General features: G+C 40.2%; 1 protein-coding gene across 1 annotated transcript; it reads right to left on the reverse strand.

Moving 5' to 3' along the window:
- Positions 1 to 7748: 7748 nt before the first annotated feature.
- On the reverse strand, positions 7749 to 17441 carry LOC124278204. Its single transcript, XM_046713933.1, has 2 exons — positions 17055 to 17441; positions 7749 to 8990 (listed from the first exon to the last, which is right to left on the reverse strand). Exons 1-2 carry the CDS (start codon positions 17366 to 17368, stop codon positions 8600 to 8602), a joined length of 705 nt encoding a protein of 234 aa, XP_046569889.1. The 5' UTR covers positions 17369 to 17441; the 3' UTR covers positions 7749 to 8599.
- Between the last annotated feature and the right edge of the window lie 4475 nt (positions 17442 to 21916).

The raw sequence follows: 21916 nt of genomic DNA on the forward strand, positions 1-21916 counted from the left end.
TTTTGTAAGACCAACTAGACGCTCTTGGACCGTATTTTTGTAAGACCAACTGGACACTCTGGTCTTGTCCTGTTGTGTTATGTTTACAGGAGTCATCTACAATACAGATCAAATCTGACACTCAAGAAAGTCAAACACGTGGCCGCTGAAACAAAAATACAACTTTTCCCAATTAGGCTAAGTGTCTCATTGTCGCAAGCAGGGGGAATCCGCAGTTCACGTGTTGTTTTACTGAAGCATAAAACTCTGGTGAAGTTCTTCAAAGCCCCCGGCAAAAAAATATTGATCGTCAATGTTGATGTCGACCTAAGCCGGACGCATTTTCCACTGCACTGTCAAGTTGTACATTGGCAAATACTTACCATGCGACACTATTGATCTTCCATGTATCAATTTTGCGACAGTTTTCAACTCTGCTGTGAATGTGGGTGTTTTATAAATTTAGCTAGGCTAGGCTTGTCAGGTTTTCGAATTGCCACGGTGAAGGCAGGACAGAATGAAGCAAGGTGTTAGTATCATCGCTTCCCATTGGAAATAAATATGTTGTTCAGCTTTATATCTTATATCAATACCTGTTGATGTTATGTATGTAAGAAGGGATATGGCGCCCTATGATGTTCACACAGTGTGTTGTTAGTTTGAACTTACGGTTGCAACAGCCGTGGCTACTGCTGCAACTAGCCATGTTTATCCCTTCCCCTTGGTGTGCCATGATCTTGTGACTTCGAACCTTGGAATTTCCCTGATTATAATCACAGGTTTGTCAACTGTGTTTGCGGGTTTCCCGTAGTGGTACACGTCTAAAGCCCGCAATACTTTGGGGGAATCATAGCCAAACAAAGTAGACACACGACTTAGTCTCTCAGTCTGTCTGAAACTCCCAGACATCTCTCCGCCAGTGAAAGTAAAACAACATACTTTCGAAATACATTCCCGGGTCTACATCAGTGCAGATAAATACATTCGCATTATCATATTTTTGTCCCACATGTGCCAAAGCCGACTAATGATTACCTGAGTGATAATTGTCAGGGCAGTAACAACACACCAGACGCAAGTATGTTCCCTCAGGCGAGTATGTCATCGTTTGAAACACAGACAAATACTTTCAAATATATGACCTTCCTTTCATAACACATTCTCTCCAGCATAGAAAAAACTGCTGGAGAGGTCAGCACCAGAATCCTATCCCAAGGGCACGTTTTGTTTTTCAGATAATCACCAGAAAGTTGTTTTTTGAGATAATCACCAAAAAATTGTTTTTTCAGATAATCACCAGAACGTCTTCGCGAATCACGACAAACCGGAACACATTGTCTTAGATCCTGTAATATACGGAAGCCTTTCTCACCAGAACTCATACGCAATTCGATCCAGTACTTGAGTATTCCATGGATGCTGATAGTGGCTCCCATCATTGCTATAGCTGCGGATCAAGAGTTGCTAATGTCGCCCTGTCTCAGCGAGTGGGGCAACGTTCCGACTAAATATAGCCTCAGTGATCGCATTTCCAGAGCTTGTGACAATCTTTTCTTTGCGGAGGTACTTTATATGGAAATTTCTTAATTAGTCGAAACGCAATGTAGACCTTATGTTTCCTTAAATGGGATATGGTGGGATCTGTGACAGCTTCAACCATTTCTCTGGTCGTTCTGCGAGGCGCTTGCATAAAAACCTATCCCGATTTTTCGGAGCAAATTACCTAAAGTCTTCAGAGATCTGAAAATGATTTGGAAACAGTCCTTGAAAAATCACATTCCTTCTAATGGAAGGTCGTTGCCGGAGCGATATGATATTCATGTGTTACATGTGAAAACTGAAAACTGACTGAAATTGGAAATATTCCTTCAGCATATTATGTTAAAGTGATTTATTGGTTGATTATAGATTAATTGCTCTATTTAATCATTTTGTTGATCATCTGTTATATAATCATCAGTTTCGTTTTTTGTGGTAAGATAGCATGAATTCTTCGGTTTGGGGAGTATCAATTATGAATATATAATATTCAACATGAATTCCTTGGACGTAACGAACTTGCAATATTACAATTTCAAAAGAAAATTACATGCAGAAACACTTACCTTTCTCGATTTGTATCTAAGGAGACTTTGGGCCATGTCAGACCAAGGATTAAATATGAATGTGTATTAAAATCAGGGGAGATAATTAACCCGGTGCCTCACCATAATCACTGGGTTTTTTTCTATTATTATTATAAGGGAAAAATGTTTGTGACAAGTTATTCGTAAATGTATTCCATCAACATAGATATGATGGGAAACCGAAAAGTCGGAATACTAATTAATCCATTTCTACATTTTTCATATTCAGCGGAATATACTTGACAAATTTCCACATTTCCAAGCACAAATGCATCGGGACATCTTACGATACTTCATCGACAGTATGCACATTGGTAGCAATCATGTTGCCATTTTGTTTTGATACACACCCAGGATCCGTTCACCATCTATAAAATTCCTATCTACATTCATATCTTGCCATTTTCATCGTATCGTGCCATTTACATCCAATCATTCACACCGTGCCATTCACATCTTATCATGTCATTCACATCGTGTCATTCACATCGAACTATTGACATCACATCGTGTCCTTCATATCTTGCCATTCACATCATATCGTGTCACTCACATCATATCATGCTATTCCCATCGTGCGCTTCACATTGTGCCATTGACATCTTGTCATTAACAACGTGTCATTCACAACACATCGTGACATTCACATCATGTAATTCACATCGTGTCATTCATTTACAATACGAGTGAATGAGTCTGGATGTCAGACAAAGTAGATCTGAGATTTAAGAGTCTCGATAATCGCGAATGGATGAATCAGTTGTGTAGACCCGCGCTACCACTTGCTATCCCCCGATCCAACACCGATTTAAAACAGTGCGGATTATACCTGTTTCTATTCTTCACTGTCTGTTCTAAACACCTACAACCTAATATTGACTGCTATGCGATTACATAGTTTACAAACTGAATGTGATGAAAGGGTATCTCCACAGCAACTGGGGGCGGTGGAGTGGTTAAAGCGTTCGCTCGTCACGCCGAAGACCCGGGTTCGAATCCCCACATGCTTACAATATGTGAAGCCCATTTCTGGTGTCCCCCGCCGTGATGTTGTTGGAATATTGCTAAAAGCGGCGTAAAATCAAACTAAGTCAGTCAGGCAGTCCACAGAAATACGTGTAGCAACCTACTCAAGTCACATGCGGTTAACACCGAGTCTTGTACCCCTCCTGTGTTCGTTTAACCACGGGGATACGCGCGGTAAGCTATCCAGTGTCTCCCTTTCAGAAGTGTACAAAAGTTGTCAACGTGTTTTTTGGGGTTTTTTAGGGTTTTTATTAAAACTAAACAACTAACAATGTAATGTTGATGTGTAGAATACAAAGGTTTGGTCTACTAATGCCTACAGAAAAATAGCTACAGGGAATAATAGCTACAAAGTTTGTTGTGACAGCGATATGCTTACCTGCTCAAAATGGGACTGTATTGGTTAGTGGGCACTAATGCCTACAATGGGATTAGGGTAGTAAAGGGCAAAGAGCAATTAGCAGAGGCTATGTTCCATCTCACACGGTTGAAGGATAGAAAAACATATTGAGGGATAACACAAAGTGAGAAGGAAATGTTTAATTTATTGAGAGAGATTTTTCTTATTGAGAAGGCAATGTATTGCTTTAAAACGCTCGTAACCAAAGTCTTCCTCGCTAACCATTGCAAACCCAAAGAAAGTCGAGTACTTCACATCACAGAAAGGAGGACAGCAGATACTACTAGATGGCTACAGATTCAGACTCAACAACCGACGATAGACCTGCTTACACTGGGAGTGTGTTCATGGAGGCTGCCTTGGTAAGTGCACCCCAGTCGGACAGTTTGTTCGACATCAGTCCGCACACAACCATCCACAGGGAGATCAAGCAGCTTTGAAGATTGCCAGTGCTCTGCGGCGACGGGCACAGACTGGGACAACGCCAGTACCGACCATCTACGACCATTCCAACCTCAACAGTACCGACCATTCCCACCTCAACAGTACCGACCATTCCCACCTCAACAAGACTGCCCAGACAGCTCATCCTAACAGTTTCGCTTTGGTGAAAGTGCTACAGAAGTTGGAGAAAGCTGAGAGGAACAGGTTGGTGCAGATGTCGCACGGCGCCCGTCCCCAACCTCGTGAGAGAATCTACACAGAGATCGACCAGAGACTCACAAGACTGAAGGACCAACTGACAACTGGAATCAGGGCGCCCGTCCCCCACCCCGTAAGAGGATCTACACAGAGATTGACCAGAGACTCACACGACTGAAGGACCAACTGACAACTGGAATCAGGGCGCCCGTCCCCCACCCCGTAAGAGGATCTACACAGAGATCGACCAGAGACTCACAAGACTGAAGGACCAACTGACAACTGGAATCAGAGTGCCCGTCCCCCAACCCCGTAAGAGGATCTACACAGAGATCGACCAGAGACTCACAAGACTGAAGGACCAACTGACAACTGGAATCAGGGCGCCCGTCCCCAACCCCGTAAGAGGATCTACACAGAGATCGACCAGAGACTCACACGACTGAAGGACCAACTGACAACTGGAATCACGACCACCATGGAGTTCCTCTCAGCTGCTGGACATCTGATTAAGTTGGCGTAACTCAAGCGTAACTCAAACAGCTTGAATGACTTCAGTTGTCATCAGAAATGTATATTTGTATATTTGTATGTTTGTATATTTGTACATATGTAAATAATTCATGTTGATAAATGATCTAATATATGACTTAGAATGTAATTTAATGTCATCTCAGTTAATAATTCAATAATATGTAATGTAATGTATTGTAATTTTGTGTGAAGAAATGAAAATGATATTATTAAATCTTATAAAATGTCATTTAAAAGTCTGTGTTTTGTATTCCCTGTAGGCATTAGTGCACAATGAAGTGGGACCTACCACTTTAGTGAAAGGGTAGAGGCAGTACAATTTGTAACCACTGGTGCGTAAAATTGTTTATTTAAGACTGTAGGGGTTGTTCCCTGTAGGCATTAGTATACTCCATCAATACAAATACGGAATCTGAACTGTCACAGACACGTTTCGAAAAAGATTAAAATGCATGAATTTCTTACACAATATCAGTTGTTCACTAGTCTCGAGGGGGACATGGGCTGATGTAAGCGGGGTACATTGAAAATAATAGGAGTGCGCTCAGCCAATAAGAAAACGACATTTATGTCTGAGGCAAGATAATTACACATAAACCCCATATGCCCACATATAAATGTTACAGATAAAATTACCATAGCATTGCAGCAACGCCTAGCTTATGGCCGCATTAAAAATGCTCAGACATTTTAATTACTTTTGTGCAAATCGCAGACTGTATCAAGGAAGTTACAGTTCGTCTTCATTGTTTTCATTCATCTAGACGGCGTTTTGGTGCTCAGGATGTACATGTATTCAAAATGTGGAAAAGAAAGTCGTTTTTACACAGTAATGTTGTCTGACAGAGCAGCACTACAATTAAAAATAGACTCCATTTTGAAGTCACGCCAAAGACCCGGGTTCGATTCCCCACATGGGCACAATGTGTTAAGCCCATTTCTGGTGTCCCCCGCCGTGATGTTGCTGGCATATTGCTAAAAGCGGCGTAAAAATAAACTCAGTCAGTCAGTCAGTCAGTCCATTTTGAAGTTGAGAAATGATCATGAAACTGCAATCCGTTGTTATGAAACTGAACGCACATGTGAGGCGACTGATTATATTCCAGAAGCACAGCAATATAATGTCACTGACAAAGTGTCAAACAGTTTGTTTAGTCAGCTGCGTGGCGGCGACCAATCACGTGACTGTTAGTCTTTGAAAGATTCATTGATAAGAGACCTACTATTAGGGTCCAAACCCCGTGAAGATCCGGGGTTGTAAATTGGTCTTCAGCAACCCATTTTTTTCGTAAAAGAAGACTAAAAGGATTTGGTGGTCAGTCTCGCTGATTTGGTTGACACATGCCTTCGTATCCAAATTACGTAGAGTATAGGTGGAGTATTGCTGAGTGCGGCGTTAAACAACATACAAATGAATGAATATTAACGGCAATATGGCTGTCGTAGGGAGAGTTTGATTCGTACAAAAGAGCAGAGGACAGCAGGAGTCTGTCCAGACAACAAAGTGTCTGTCCAGACAACGAAGACTCCGGGTTTGATTCCCGACATCTAAGCAATCCTAGGTCAAAATATTTCTTGAATAGTGAAAGCGATGGAAACCCACTCACTGGACAGAGAACAATTACATGCACGGATAACCTTTTCGTCTAAGACGCAACAATTAAACGTGAAGATTTCTGTCCCTTTTGGTCCCAGAACACCATAATCATCAGCCTGGTTCCCTTCGACAGTGTCGAATGGTAGCGCAGCAGACCCCACACTCCGGCGCAGTGATGACTTAGCATAACATAACTGCCACAGGCTAATTTGCATATCACGTGACCGGACTTTTCTCTCGTTTGTAATCATACGCGCATATTCGTAAATAAGACGAGACTGGCCTAATGCAAGCTTTATAATGTTTTACATTGTTACATATATGTTTATGACAATACATATTTATATATCAAACTGGCCACATCATTGGCTCTCCGAAGGGCTTCGATGACAGCACGTGGAACCACACAACCTATGTAAACAAAGAATCGCTGCGCAACTCGAAATAGTGTTACACGTTGGAGGATATTTTCTCAGTGAAACTAAACAATTCTGTCGAAGATGTTTATTTAGATGTGTAGATTCGTCAAAAATAAAAGAGCTAAGAAATATGTACAATATATTGAATTTACAGTGCAAGATGTGACGAATCCTCACATCTCTCTGGACTGTGCTGGTCGCATGGAACTCTGGGTAGGAGAGTGAGCAGACCCCGGGAACCAGGATGTATAGTCATTGGTTCCAATACCTGACACGTCCCGAAAATTAGTTTTAATTTGCATGCGTATCATCAAAAGTGGTATAAGTCTAAACCGTTTTCCGTTGTCACCCTGCGATGTAATCTGAAGTGGCATTCAAGCTGGTGTCAAACCCACTCATTCATTCACGTTTACTGATACAAGCATTCAATTCCCTTAATCGCATAAATGCGGTGGGGTTACCTAGTGGTTAGAGCATTCGCTCGTCACACCGAAGACCTGGGTTTGATTATCCACATAAATACAATATGTGAAGCCTATTTCTTGTGTACCCCGCCGTGATATTGCTGGAATATTGCTTAAAGCAGAGTAAAACTATACTTACTCACTCACTCACTCACTTTATCGCTTAAATGCGGTGGGGTAGCATAGGGGTTAAAGCGTTCGCTCGTCACACCGAAGACCAGGGTTTGATTCCCCACATGAATACAATATGTGAAGCCCATTTCTGGTGTCCCCCGCCGTGATATTGCTGGAATATTGCTTAAAAGCGGCGTAAAACTATACTTACTTACTCACTCACTCACTTTATCGCTTAAATGCGGTGGGGTAGCGGTGTTCGCTCGTCACACCGAAGACCTGGGTTTGATGACCCACATTAATGCTATATGTGAAGCCCATTTCTGGTGTCCCCCGCCGTGATATTGCGGAATATTGCTAAAAAGTTGCCCAGCGGTTAAAGCCAACAAAGTTTTATATTTCTTTCGCAAAGACGTCACAACACTAAATACATAGAAAGTTCATGGTTTTAATACACACACATATACATGCATACGACAATATAATCTGTTGGACCTCACCGACCCCCACGACTTGAGATCCGTTCAGCTGTATGTTTATGACGTCAGACAGGGATTCAGTCCAGACATACATCCTCAAAAACATTTAATTCATTTATTTTACTAACATTAACATCAGTCTGTTGATGGCACATTGCAAGTACGGTAAGGCGAACGTATAAAAAGACATTAAGACGCAGCGTTTGACATTATAGCACTGTATCCAATCTGGAAATCCATTGATCAAGTAACAGTTAATATATCCAATACAACAGAGTTTGTTTTATGAAAGAGATTAGGAAAAGTAACTCCATGTGTTCTTGTAAATGTGATTTTGGACACAAACAGTAGTGTGTGTTTTCCGTAAAACGGGAGGACAATTCTGCGCAGAATTGAGGCTGCCATAATTACGACCGAGTTGGGGGTCTCGTGGTAACATCGCGTATTCCATTATGACAAAAACCATTAGATTGATCATTTGCGACGAAATTCACGTATGCGATAACTTACACTCGTTCCATGATCACGCCTGATTATTTCGTAAATAATACTTTAAAGATTTATGCAGTGAAAATACCCGAACACCTGTTTCACTTAAAACGATATAACAATTGTTTTAAAAACCTAATCGCTATATATGTGGGCGACCTATATATCATATGAATGAAACACATTAAACAAAATACAAACACTTCGAAAGAAAATATGAATTAGAAACAAAAGATATGTTCCCGCATAGTTGTATATCCTCACAAAATATGCTCTGCTCAAAATGTTCCAATATTGATCATCGGAATCCGGGTTCGTTTCCCTTACGAACTAGTCATCGTTGCCAGTTTTGGCTAAAACGACTGAAGAAGCAGGGCAGTGTTCAAGAGGGATGGCGCTGTCATCCTTCACTGGTTTCTTCTTCTTCCATTTCTCCATCAGTCTGTCCGATTCTCTCTCCATCTTCTTAAAGTAGCTGCTTAATCCTTTGTTCTCCATCTCCCGTTGACGGAGAAACACAGCCTCCACCTTCTTGTGGTGCTGCTGGGCTCTCTCTTGAATCTGTTCCATGCGTTGTTTGTGACGTAGACGAGCCTCGTGTATGCTGATGTAGATTCTTCTACACGCGTTTTTCACGTCTCCCTTGGGTTCCCAGAGTTCCTTCTCTCGCTGCATGTGTTGGTCGGGCTTGGGCTTGTACCTGTACGGCGGGGTACTGGTGCTGTTAAACATACAAATTATTATAATTATTAAGGAGTGAGTGAGTTGGGTTTTAAGCCGCTTTTAACAACGTTTCAGCAACATCACGGAGGGGGAAAACCAAAAATGGGCTTCACACATTGTACCCACGTGGGGAATCGAACTGGACCGGACTGAGTTTGGTTTTACGCCGCTTTTAGCAATATTCCAGCAATATCACGGCGGGGGACACCAGAAATGGGCTTCACACATTGTGCCCATGTGGGGATTCGAACCCGGGTCTTCGGCGTGACGAGCCAACGCTTTAACCATTAGGCTACCCCACCGCTCCCCGAACTAGGGATGGGCGATAATACCGGTTTACCTGTATATTGCAATTCGAACTTCACAGTAGTATATATTGCGGTACTTTTCGCGAATCGGTTCAACCGATACGATCGGCAATTTCCGTGACCATGATCGGTAATTTTTGTGATGAAGTCAAAACTGCTAATAACATTTGTATTTCCTTTATATTATTATCCATTAGTAGTTTTGAGAATGTTTATTGTTCATATAGTTGCATTTGCGTGACTTTTAAACATTATACATAAACAAAAATAGATTGGTACCGGCACTGGTTGTAGGGATAAACAAACCAAAATGGCGGACACCGCTGCAGACGCATTGTTTCTCGAGTTCCAAACTTTAGTGCGAAGTCTTCACTTTGGAAACATTTTCAATTGATCACTTGTACAATTACATCTGCCAGTGGCAATGTTTCAAAAGAAAGGAAAAAGTAATTTCATCACCTTAAACCATGTGTTACACTTTCACAATATATTGCAATACATACTGCAGTACGTCAACAGATATCATAATATATCGCAATATGAACATTTTGGCAGTACCCAACAAGAAATCGAACCTGGGTATTTTACGTGACGAGAGAACGCTTTAACCACTAGGCTACCCTATCACCACAGTTATTTAGGACATAAACATACTACGTTGTCATTATAGAGCTTGCTTATCTCAAGATAATTACTGTTGTTGTCATTTTTGACTGTTGTTGTCGTTTTAACACGGTTGTTGATTGTAAAACTGTTGTTAAAATTTTAAAATACTGACAGATAATAATTGAAAAAGAAGTTATTTTATATTAGTGTTGGTTCCCCTATGACGCAGCCTCTAAATCTACTGTTTCAACTGGACATGAAAGGCCTACTCCAGGTATACCCTAGTGTGACTGTGCTTCGTGAAGTTGTGGCACAAGGGACATAACTCTTGTTTACTGACCGATTTGCAGATTCTGCGAATTCTAACGATATTATCTCCGCTTCTTTCAGTTAAGAGACTGTACGTCTTGAGAAGTATGGTAATCTACAAAATAGCTCAAAACATCAAGCCTATGTAGATACCTTTTTAAGATGTCATAACATGTTATCCTTAGCCTCTCTTCTACTTGACAAAAAGACACGTTCTGAAAATATCTGCTCAATTTGAGTGGTCTGTTATATAACAGGTGGGGCAGCAGCTACTAAAGCACTGTCGGAAATGCTAGAAAACATGCTTTGACTTTTATTTAAAATTCAGAGATATTACAGTTACTTAAATAACAAAAATCACTTTAAGAAACATCTACCTAATGTAGACCGAGGGAATAAATTATGAGACATGCCCTAAAATGTGTTTTTACATATGAAAATATAAAAAACTTAGAAATATAAGGGGTAGTGGAACGCTATTTGATACAAATATTAACTGCCTGTGTTATGTAATCAGCATGCACTGTATCGACAGGTGAATTTGACACCTGAGCACACGCTCGGGTGAGGGGTCATTATCAATAGATTTTTTTCTTCATAATGTTGAATTTGTGTACGTATATAGAGATTATTACCGAGTGTGTTTCCGTATCATTAACATCATATATTAGGAATAAAAATTGTATCGCTCGCATAATATACATAATTTTTATTCCTAATGTATGATATTAATGATACGGAAACAAACTAGGTTAATAATCTCTTTATCATATAATGTCATTCTTAAAATTAATCTTAAAAAAGAAAAGAAAAAAGCAAATCGTTCGTGAAGAGAATTGAGCATTCGCGTAAGAATACTCAGCGGTACACCAAGGTGAAGGTCGTTCATGACGGCGGCATATGGTTGTGACTAGTCCATAATACAGTGCAAACATAACTCATGCTTAAAATAAGATCTTTCTGTCTAAAAAGAACAACAAAATCGGGCAGGGTTTTCTTGGTAGTTTTTCTATTTTCATTGCAGGTAATCACCTCATCAATATCAGTTTCGGATACCTGACGGAATCGATTCTTCGTCTGTATTGTGATGGATAGATCGAAATCCTTGGTTGGTACCTTTCGTAGACGATTGCCTGTCAGTCGTGCCTAATAATCCGTACCTTCAATTTGAACGAATTAATCCGTTTCATGTTTTCCAAAGTCAATTACTGCCGTAACGACTCCAAAACCTCTATCGTCAATTCTTACAGAATCACCAATTTTGAGAATGGAGGCAGCCATGTTTGTTTACAAACAATGTAAACTCGCGACGACGTCATCAATGAAATGTTATACGTTTTAGGATTCTGATGGCGTGTATGGAGTTTTGTGAAAGTAGTTCGTGGATTGACGTAATTTGCATAGTTATCAGATTTGGATACCACGTTCATCAGATTGCTTTATTACACCGATACCACCCTCCATTAGATGATAAAGTATACGTATTGGATCCACATTCCGCACACCAACAACACCTATATATATTAATGTAGTTGTGTACTTTGGCCAACGATTTAACGAAGTCACTGGTATAGCTTCTTTAGAACAGGTATATAGAGAGATGGCTGTGTCGAAGTAGAACCGGATGAGCAATTATAACTGTTTATGTCGTTATTTGTTTGCTCAAGAGTCACTGTATGAAAATAATTAATTAATCAAAGTAAGTTTATGATGGCCCGATGTGTATAAAACCAAATTTTTTATACACTTAAACTTGAATTTTATTCTGTCGGTCTGTGGGTAACCACATATAGTCAGTAGAATGGGTCTTGTTGGCCCAAGTTTCATCCAGGTAAACTAGAAGCCAGGGCACGTTACTCAGCCACAGTTCTCAAGTAAGAGGATCTCATGGACGCAACAGAGTACTTCTCCCCTGAAGACAGCTCTGTCATCACCACGGGCTTTGTACTTGAACCTCATCTCGTGGAGGGCAATGATGAGGGTGGTTCTGGAGACGTTGATATTTTCCTTAATTTCCTCTCTGATACTCCTACATGTAGGTAGAATATTCTGCTCATAAAGTTTGTACACCGCCCGTGTCAAAGTTGTCAAGGATGGTTTTACGTCGCGGTTTTGCTTTTGAGATGGTCCCTGTCTTGTCTGATTTGTTTACAATATTGTAAACTTTTTGGTAAGACATACCAACAGCTCTAGTAGTTCTGTAATAAACCCTTTCTAAACTAATGAAAGGTTTACCTCTGTCTTTTTAAAGTACAAAATACTTACAAACCTTGCAACAATTATAAAACTTGCAACAATCGACAGAAAATCGTTGGACATAGTGAACCCTGTGATAAGGATGTGCATGCATGAAGGGAATCTTATTTATTTAACTGTTATGTTAATATTTCTTCAATAAAGCAACCATAACTAAATAAAGTAACACAAACATTCAACATTTATTTGTTTCAGAAAAACGTTAATTCATATTTTTACACCACCTGTATTATTAGCATTTATATAAATGTATAGACTATTTCAGATTTTTCTGTTGTTGTTTTGGTACCAAATTCTCTCCTGTAAACTGAACTTTAAAAGCATGGGAATGTTAAATCGATTGAAATATAAATTAGGTACACTATAGGCGCGTTGATATATACTATTTCAAAAAAGAAACGCATAACCCAGAAATCTATTGCGAAAATGTTGTATTTTCAAACATGTATAACTCGTTCACAAATAGCCTTTAGTACATGCATTTGTACACCAGTTTAGAAGAAGGTACTGTCTATACAACCAAGTGGATAATTTTAGATAACGGAGACTTTGAGCGCCATGGTGACGACGTAGCACGGTCCCGACGTCGGGTCTCCTGGCTCTCAGTCCAATCTCTCTCAACCTGTTCCGTACAGTTTGTCCGGATATCCTCCGAAGTCCAGGCACCCTGGCTGCTGTGCTCTCACCCGTGGCACGCAAATGTAGTACCCGGATGTACCGATCTTGGGCTGCAGTGGTGACTCGAGGTCTGCCTGTACGGGGACGGTCATTTGTTATACCTGTTTGGTTGTAACGAGCTGCAAGTCGTGATATCGTGCTCTGGCTAACATTCACACGCCTGGCAACAGAAGATTGATCATCTCCAGCGTGCATTCTTTCAATGGCGATGTTCCGTGTCACAGCGTTAAGACGTGGCGTAGTGATTAGACCTTGAAACTCTTTTAAAACGAATGCCGAATTCCGAAAGAAATCTGTTTGTAGCCAGACAGTGCATGATCTTTGCTGCACAATTTCAACTGGAAGGCGATTTGCGTTGTGTCGATGCCTTTCTAATTCTTGTAAGAAATCTCATCAAAATCAACATTTTCAGGTAAAGTCGATTTTTCACTAGTGCAATAGTGTAAAACCATGTTATCAACACTTTTGTTTCATATTTTTGACGATTGTTTGAACACAATTGATACTTAATAGATTTTAAAAAATACAAAACGCCTATGCGTTTCTATTTTGGGATATTATATTAACAACATAGTACATTTAACACCTTTTTAAACATATTAAGGTTAAAAGCATTTTTCTAGCATTTCCGACAGTACTTTATATTTGTATAGTGTCGTTTGTTGCATCTCCTTCTAGGTCTTCTATTTCGACGTGTTCAGAGGCCGTCTACAGCAAATACTACTAAACATTGCTAGATTGGAATTTCTCTATAGATGGTAATATTGTTATTACCAATGATTACACTGATAAAAGAAATTAAAATTTAAAAATATCATCAACGATCAATTGGATGTACACTGTCAACAGTATTTAGACATTACAGTGAATGCTGTCTAAACCGGCACTCTAAGCTTCAAAATAGCATTTCCCCGAATTACCATCCAAAGCCACTTAGTTTGAAATCCTAAATAAACCCTGAATCTTTTAATCTCGCTATTTTCACTCAAGTATTAGTTCATGGTGAATCACCGATGGGTAGTTTCCATTTATTCTCCGATAACGAGGTACGACGTGAGACCATGGAATGATGTAACTTTAATCAGATCAGAAATGTTGTAGCTGGACATGTGACAAGGCCGGAGCAGGCTCGAGCACATTAAAAAGATACCGTCAGCACTAGCAAAGTGTTGCGGGTTTCAAAGCTATAGCAGAACGTTCGCATGGCGATCGTTGCTGTTCCACGTTTGGTAAAGATCTTTCCCTGTCCAGTCTGAATCACCTTGTAACGAAGAGGGGATTGAGTAAACCTATGTGAGTATAGAACCTGGTGTTGATTGAATTATTGCTAAAATAAGCGCCAGTACATGAATGCCGTGTTGTCAGTTAGGAGTCTGGTTGTCCCACCCCTTACGCCTTAACATCCCCCAACAGACACTTCCCCTGACCATGTGGAACGGCCATATTAGACAGGCACACATAAACTTTTATTGACACTAACGTTCGTCAACATTGCATGACCCCCACGCGCATCGTAATATCATTTTCTGTGCTTTTCACCACACGGTAACTAAGGACGACGGCGTTTGTTTGTGGGTAAAATATGGCGGGCGTTTGATAGCAGATCGGCACAGAATGGAAGCTTTTTTCTGATTGGTTGATTCCAGCTGTCATTCAATATGCGCGGATCCATGGATACTATATGGCCTCTGGCCATACAGATAAACTGTTTGATGTGATATCAAGATGGCGAGGATGCAACAAATATTAAGCTTTTTATGCAGATTAGTAGTTTCGTCGCTGGAAAGTTTCATACACATATGCTGCTATGTTTCTTAATTGTTTTGTAGATTATTTATGTAATTGTTAAACCACTGTAAACTGAGCATTCTATCATGATAGTCGTCTTCTATTTCATCGCTGAACATTACATTTTATGCATCTTCTCTGAGTTTACGTAGGGCTCTTCTGTTACTTACTATTTCCAACTTTGATCAGGTAATCTTCAACTTTGTGTATATAACATTTTATAATCTTTGTTCAAGTAGAGTGAAGAGGATTGCCGTAATTGACTTTGCCATACAGCTGTACTGTTATCTTGAAGTCTCTGTCTTAAAAGTGGAATCAATGCATAAAGTTTCACAGTGTAGAGATTTAATGAGATGAAGCCGAAACCGTTGTATTCGAACATGCGTTCTATCTCCTTCGTCCACCTGAGGGGTAAATTCTGCGCTGTTCGATCAGCGCTGTTAAGGATGCAGTTTTCAGTTTTCACCAACTTTACCCAATATTTGATCATATACTCATGCCAATAATGGTTGTCACCCCCTTCAATTTTTTTAATTGGAAAGGGGGTGGGGTTGGGTGTGAGGTGTGTGTGTGGGGTTGGGGTGGGGAGGGGTGACAACCATTATTGGCATGAGTATATTTATCTTTCGATCGATGATCAGTGGGAATATTCCTAGTTCCCCGTAGAGTTGAATATTGGCGGTACTTTCCTACACTCCAGGGCGGTTGGGTAGCCTAGTGGTTAAAGCGTTGGCTCGTCACGCCGAAGACCCGGGTTCGAATCCCACATGGGTACAATGTGTGAAGCCCATTTCTGGTGTCCCCCGCCGTGATGTTGCTGGAATATTGCTAAAAGCGGCGTAAAACCAAACTCAGTCAGTCAGTCCTACGCTCCAAGTAGAGTTTTGAGAAATGCCCTATGTACCTTCTCTATACATTCTGCAGTCAACCATCCCCATATTTCGCTCCCATATGTTGTACAGCTTTTACACATGTATCAATAAGTTCAACATATTAATAGGTAACTATTGTAGGGTCTGCTGACAAAAATCAGCAGAATATCCATATCCCTTTCTCCGATCCTCTATATTCTACCATATATACTCTCTGATTACACAGTGCCATTCAGAAAGTGGTCAAATGTAACCTATGTTATGTTTGGGATTACACTTTCTTACTAAAGTACAAATTCTGAGCGGGTTAGGCGGCTGGCGATTAGGTGCCCGACTCTAATGGTGTGGGTCCGAATCCCGGATGGGACTCAACCCAACAAAAGTACTAGAATTTTGACCTTACTAAGAAACTGTAATCCCAAATATAACATATGTTACATATATACTCTCCCTTGACCAGCTTCGTATCCATATTTTATTAGCGTTTCAATGAACCTTCGGAGTTATTCCAACCGCGCGGTAAATTAGTACTGACGCTACTCGAACCCGTATTGACCGTTTACCTTGCCTGCGTGTAAAAGAGCGTGTGTGTGTGTGTGTGTGTGTGTGTGTGTGTGTGTGTGTGTGTGTGTGTGTGTGTGTGTGTGTGCGTGTGTGTGTCTGTGTGTCTGTGTGTGCGTGCGTACGTGCGTGTGTGTGAGAGAGAGAGCTGCTTTGAAAAATGAGATCACGGTGTCTTATTTTAACGGAATTGTTCAGGAGAAATAATTAATAAGGAAGGATGACAATATATGGACGAGTCCCTTATTTATTACAGTGACCCACTTGTATGACAATCTGCCTCTCAATCTTTATTCTGTTTATAAACTGCTGGAAACGTCACTCTCACTGTAATATAGAAGGTTCTCATCCCTATATGTGCCACCCTTCCTTTCTGCTCCAGCTACTCAATGCCTCTCAAAGAAGTTGAACTAATTCATGCTGATAAGTCACAACAGCAAAGAACTAATTGTCCGTGTTGTTATAACAGCATCTGACCCGTGAAGATCCGGCTAGAATTGATCTTCAGTAACCCATGCTTGTCGTAAGATTCGACTAAAAGGATCGGGTGGTCAGGTGGACTTGGTTGACACATGTCATCGTATCCCAATTGCGTAGATCGATGCTCATGCTGTTGATCACTGTATTGTCACTATAAAAATTATATATGTGTAATCAACAAGATTAAAGTCGGAAAATACCAACCTTCTTCCATAACAGATATCCGTGAAGAATTTTAGAGGCAGACGTCCCGTGAAGAGAAGTCGGACGACAGGGGGTGTTGTGCCGTGATTGTTCCAAAAATCCGCTTTCGGCAACACGGGAAGAGGTCGCATTCTGCTGCCAAGCTTGCATCCGGCGACCTGATTGACATTTGGAAGCGTGTAGCCATATCTGTTCCTCAGGTCTTGGATGTCCCCCGTTCGTTTAACTGTGATGGGGATTACTCCATGTTCATCGAACTGCTTCGATCCCGAGATTGTGATTGGCTTGGGTGGCCGGGCGTAGCTTCGATTCATCTTTGACCAAAGCGTGTTTTACAAAAACCGCGGGACGTGTCTACAGTTCCTCCCTCATCGCTTCGACCAGGTTTGAGAAGCGACAATGGCGTGACGTCACAGAGAGGATGTGTGCGAGCATATGGCGTCATAATGTTATGACGTCACATAAGGACTGCGTCACATTATAACAATGGCGACGTCGATGTCACCATGTCCAATTATCCAAACAACTGACTAACTTTATACACCCCTAAGAATTCTTAACTTTGATCGTAACCAATGTGTTAAGAATGGGCTTAAGAAGTTCGTAGGGCTACGAACGTTTCGAGAATAGCTAGCCCGGTTCGCTGTTTCAGAACGCTGAGATGATAGAAACTTGTGCATTTTAACTTATACGCAAGATCATAGGTGAGATCGAAAAGGATATTTATCGATCGCTAGTTAACCCCCTGGATGCCGATCTTTTTTCTCACACAATTTCTAAAAATCTGAAAACTGAACGTTGCGCAAGAATATCGTTCGTGCGGCACTGGATGTACATGTACTCATGCCATATATATTCGGACACTTGACGTCATTTCCATGGACTTACATGTTATTTAAGTGGAGCATAAATAATTTTCATGAAGTTAGTTTAGGATAGATCTTTGTAAAATTTGACAGGCAAATTTGAAATCATCTCTGCTCTGCGCACATGATTTCAGTTCAATTTTCCGACTACTAATTAACTATTGACATCACATTTATCAACTTACGTATAGTTCCACAATGCACAATCCCATGTAAAAAGAGTTCACGGCACTGTACATATGTTGATTAAATTGTTGCTATTCAATAAATAAGCAACCGAAATTTAAACAGAAATTATGTGATTGTAGGAAAGATGATTCCTCACAAATGTGCAAAATTTGTATTGGATCATACGAAAATTAAATTCATGAAATTTGTTCATTGCTAAACTAAATTAATATGTAAGTCTGTTACATGTTTTGCGAAATTGTGAAAAACCCCAGTAAATTTCTCCGCTTTTAATCCTGCACCTAAAAAGCACCGTGCGACAATATTTTACATCTGACATCTTTAGGGAAACTGTGAGCGAAGAAAATAGTGCCTGACACCTGAACGACATATCAATATATCAAATAGACGTATATGCTTATGTGTAACCTTATACTTCAATATATAAAATGGCTTGCATAAACAACGAAAATGTATTTTCCTCTTTATCGTCAAACGACGACACCGAGCGACATGCGCATGAAGATTTTTTTTGGGGGATGATAACTCTCTAACATTCGGACATTGTAACTGGATTATTTGCCGGGCACGACGAACCAAACAATTCCATTACATCGATCCACATTGTTACTAGATACGTTTTGGCAGTATAACAAATAATAAGATATGATTGTCATGGTAAAACATGACAATGGACGTAATAGCGACATGGATGGCCATATCTAATAGGTCGAATAGTTCTTATATTCCTATATTCTCAGGCTTTTGTAGATTTCCACTAATGTTGCACCATTATCAATAGAGTACCAGCTATATGTTCACATATGTTCACATGTGCGTTCTTAGTGATGTCAAAGCATTGTGAGGTCATTTACTGACGATGTAATAGCATCGTGACAATTCAATTGTTGCGATATCTACAATGCAGCTATCGCTTGAAGATATGCTTGATTTCACATAAGCGTACTGTAGGGATCAGTTTGGGGTGATAATATGAGTTACACGGTGTTTTGAAAGGGTGTACGGGACTGTAAGAACCTTGTAAATTCCTTATTTCCTGAGGCGCAAGGAAAAACGGAATTAACAAGGGTCTTACAGTCCCGTACACCCTTTTAAAACACCGTGTGACAAATTTATTACCCTGAAGATCTTGTTATTTAGCTTATCTTTAAACAACAACATTCAATCATCGGCAGAATGAGACGCAAAACGTTTCACCATGATTTTTCTTGAACGGTCATAAAGGGAGATAACTCGGGATGGCTTAGTTTATGATAAAAATATCGAATTTGAGGTTTTGTTAAACCACAAGTGAAATACAAATGCATTTTATTTTTTGGATATATATATACACAAGCATTTGGCAACAATTTTATTACTCTGTTTATACTCATTATTGTATACACCAACTCTAAAATTCCGAAGCGATCAGCCGTTTGGCAGCCACATTCCATCTAAGGTCAAGGTCATTCGTTCAACCAGTGTACTGTGTAACATGACAGATTTGACGGGGTGTACGGTTCTTAACTTCGTACACGGTGGCAAATCCACCTACATGGTTTGGTATGCTTTGGCTATCGACCAATCCCAATTCGACAAATGTGTCTTAAGGGTAATACATGAAGTTTATAACCTCGGGGAACATCATCTGCTGACAACACTCTAAGTAGGAAGGTGGTACATAGGACCGAAATACTGCAGTACTTGGAGAGTCTCTTGGGTGGCTGGAGTAGTGTCTGTACGTTAATAAGACACGTACTTCCGAATTAGCACTTTTCCTTCAATCAATAAGGAATAATCTACCAAAAGTATGGTAACTCAACTATATTATTCAAATGTGCAAATCAATTTTAAATATTTATTAGATCGCTTACCTTACATTCTCAATTTACCTTTCCTTGTATGAAAATCTACAATATGTGTGAGATGCATTAATTAACATTTCATGTGAGATTGGTTTAGCTGTAAACAATTGCACATCCAACTTTTCATGCTACAAATTTCTGAACTTACATTCAAACTGCCCCCTTTCAAGGCCACCATCACAACCTTGAATTGTGCATGAAACAGGAGTGATACAACCTTATTACAATTCTACAGCAAATGTATTCAGTGTAAATAATATGCCCACGTGTATTTCGAAGATGGGCGAAACATTTAATACAATATATTATGTTCACAATGTTTCTTTATTTTAGCACTTAGTAAATCCACTTCTAGTTTCCTGACCCCAATGTTGGCACTAGTTCTGGAACATATATTAAGGAACATTTAAAAATACGACAAATGAAAAGCGTTAATGGGGTTAGAACTCTTAATCAGAAGTAATAAATCTTACGATTGCCTCGTCTAAAAGACGGACAGAGTGCTGTCCCTTTCTGTGTGTCACAAAATGGCTTCCCGAGTCACTACAGCGCCAGTTCCTGGCTTTGGTATCCTTTCCATGTACTCATTCCTACAGACTAGTTGCTGAATTGACACCGTGGTGACAGGTTGGTGAGACAGGCTATAGATACGTACAGATAGTCACCGTCAGGACGCTTGAAATCATCCTCGTTAAGTGTTCAAAGCAGTTTGGCATGGTTTGTATGTTGTTTAACGTCGTACTCAGAAATATTCCAGCTATCTATGCGGCGGTTTAAAAATAATCGAGTCTGGACCAGACAGTGCAGATAATGAATTTACGAATGGATTAAGAACACTTGTTAATCGGTCGTAAAAATAGTAAGATTGTCTTAATTTCGATCGTAACACTTTGTGGATCGGGTCCCCGGATCATATCTTCAGCAATCCATGGCTGTCGTAAGAGGCGAGTTACGGAATCGGGTGGTCAGGCTCGCTGACTTTGTTGACACATGTCATAGTAACGTAGATCGATGCTAATGAAGTCGATCACTGGACTATCTGGTCCAGAATCGGTTATTTACATTTAAACAACGAACAACCATACAAACAAACATAATGTACACGGATCGTGATCCCCGAAAACTGCAACGCGATTCAGCCTTTCTTACCTCTATATACTTGGATTTATATCTCAGATAACACAACATTCTATGTATTTCAACAAGAGGGAAGGGATTCTGAGCGCCGATAAAAATAGTTTCCAATTCGGTAAGTTTAAATTAATGTATTTTTGCACACTTTAAGATGTCTCGTACTTGAGTGTCGGTTGGGTAGCCTAGTGGTTAAAGCGTCCGCTCGTCACACCGAAGAACTGGGTAGATTCCCCACATGGGAACAATGTGTGAAGCCCGTTTCTGGTGTTCCCTGCCGTGATATAGCTTGAATATTGTGAAAAGCGGCGTAAAACCATACTCACTCACTCTCGTATTTAAAGGCATGCACTTTGCTGAAGCCCGAACACCCGGTGCCCTGTGTAGAGCGACAAGTCAGTATCATAATTGCTTACAGGGAAAAACACAGAGGTACGGTCCGGCTTTTGAAAACATTTCCATGTGGTTGTAAACATGTTTATAAAATACACAAATTCGTCAACATTTTTACGTTTCGAAAAAACATCGACAAGAAACATTATGGAGACGTTTAAACCTTTAAGACAGTTTGAAGACATTTCCATTTGACTACATTAACGTTTTAAAATGACAGAAATGTAGGGGTTTTAATGTGTTTTTGTTACGTGTTCAAAACCCGAACTACGAGCGATACTGCTCTTATTGACATCTGGTGACGCGTCACTGATTTGCTGTGACATTGATTGACAAGTGAAATCAGGTGTCAATTTATGACCACTGAGCGATAAATCGACATGCTTTACGAATCAGTTTTATCATCAATGCGGAAGATCTACCTCGGTAATTAGGACAT

Source organism: Haliotis rubra, unplaced genomic scaffold (genome assembly GCF_003918875.1).
Source record: "Haliotis rubra isolate DU_JTF1 unplaced genomic scaffold, ASM391887v1 Scf233, whole genome shotgun sequence".
NCBI lineage: Eukaryota > Metazoa > Mollusca > Gastropoda > Lepetellida > Haliotidae > Haliotis > Haliotis rubra.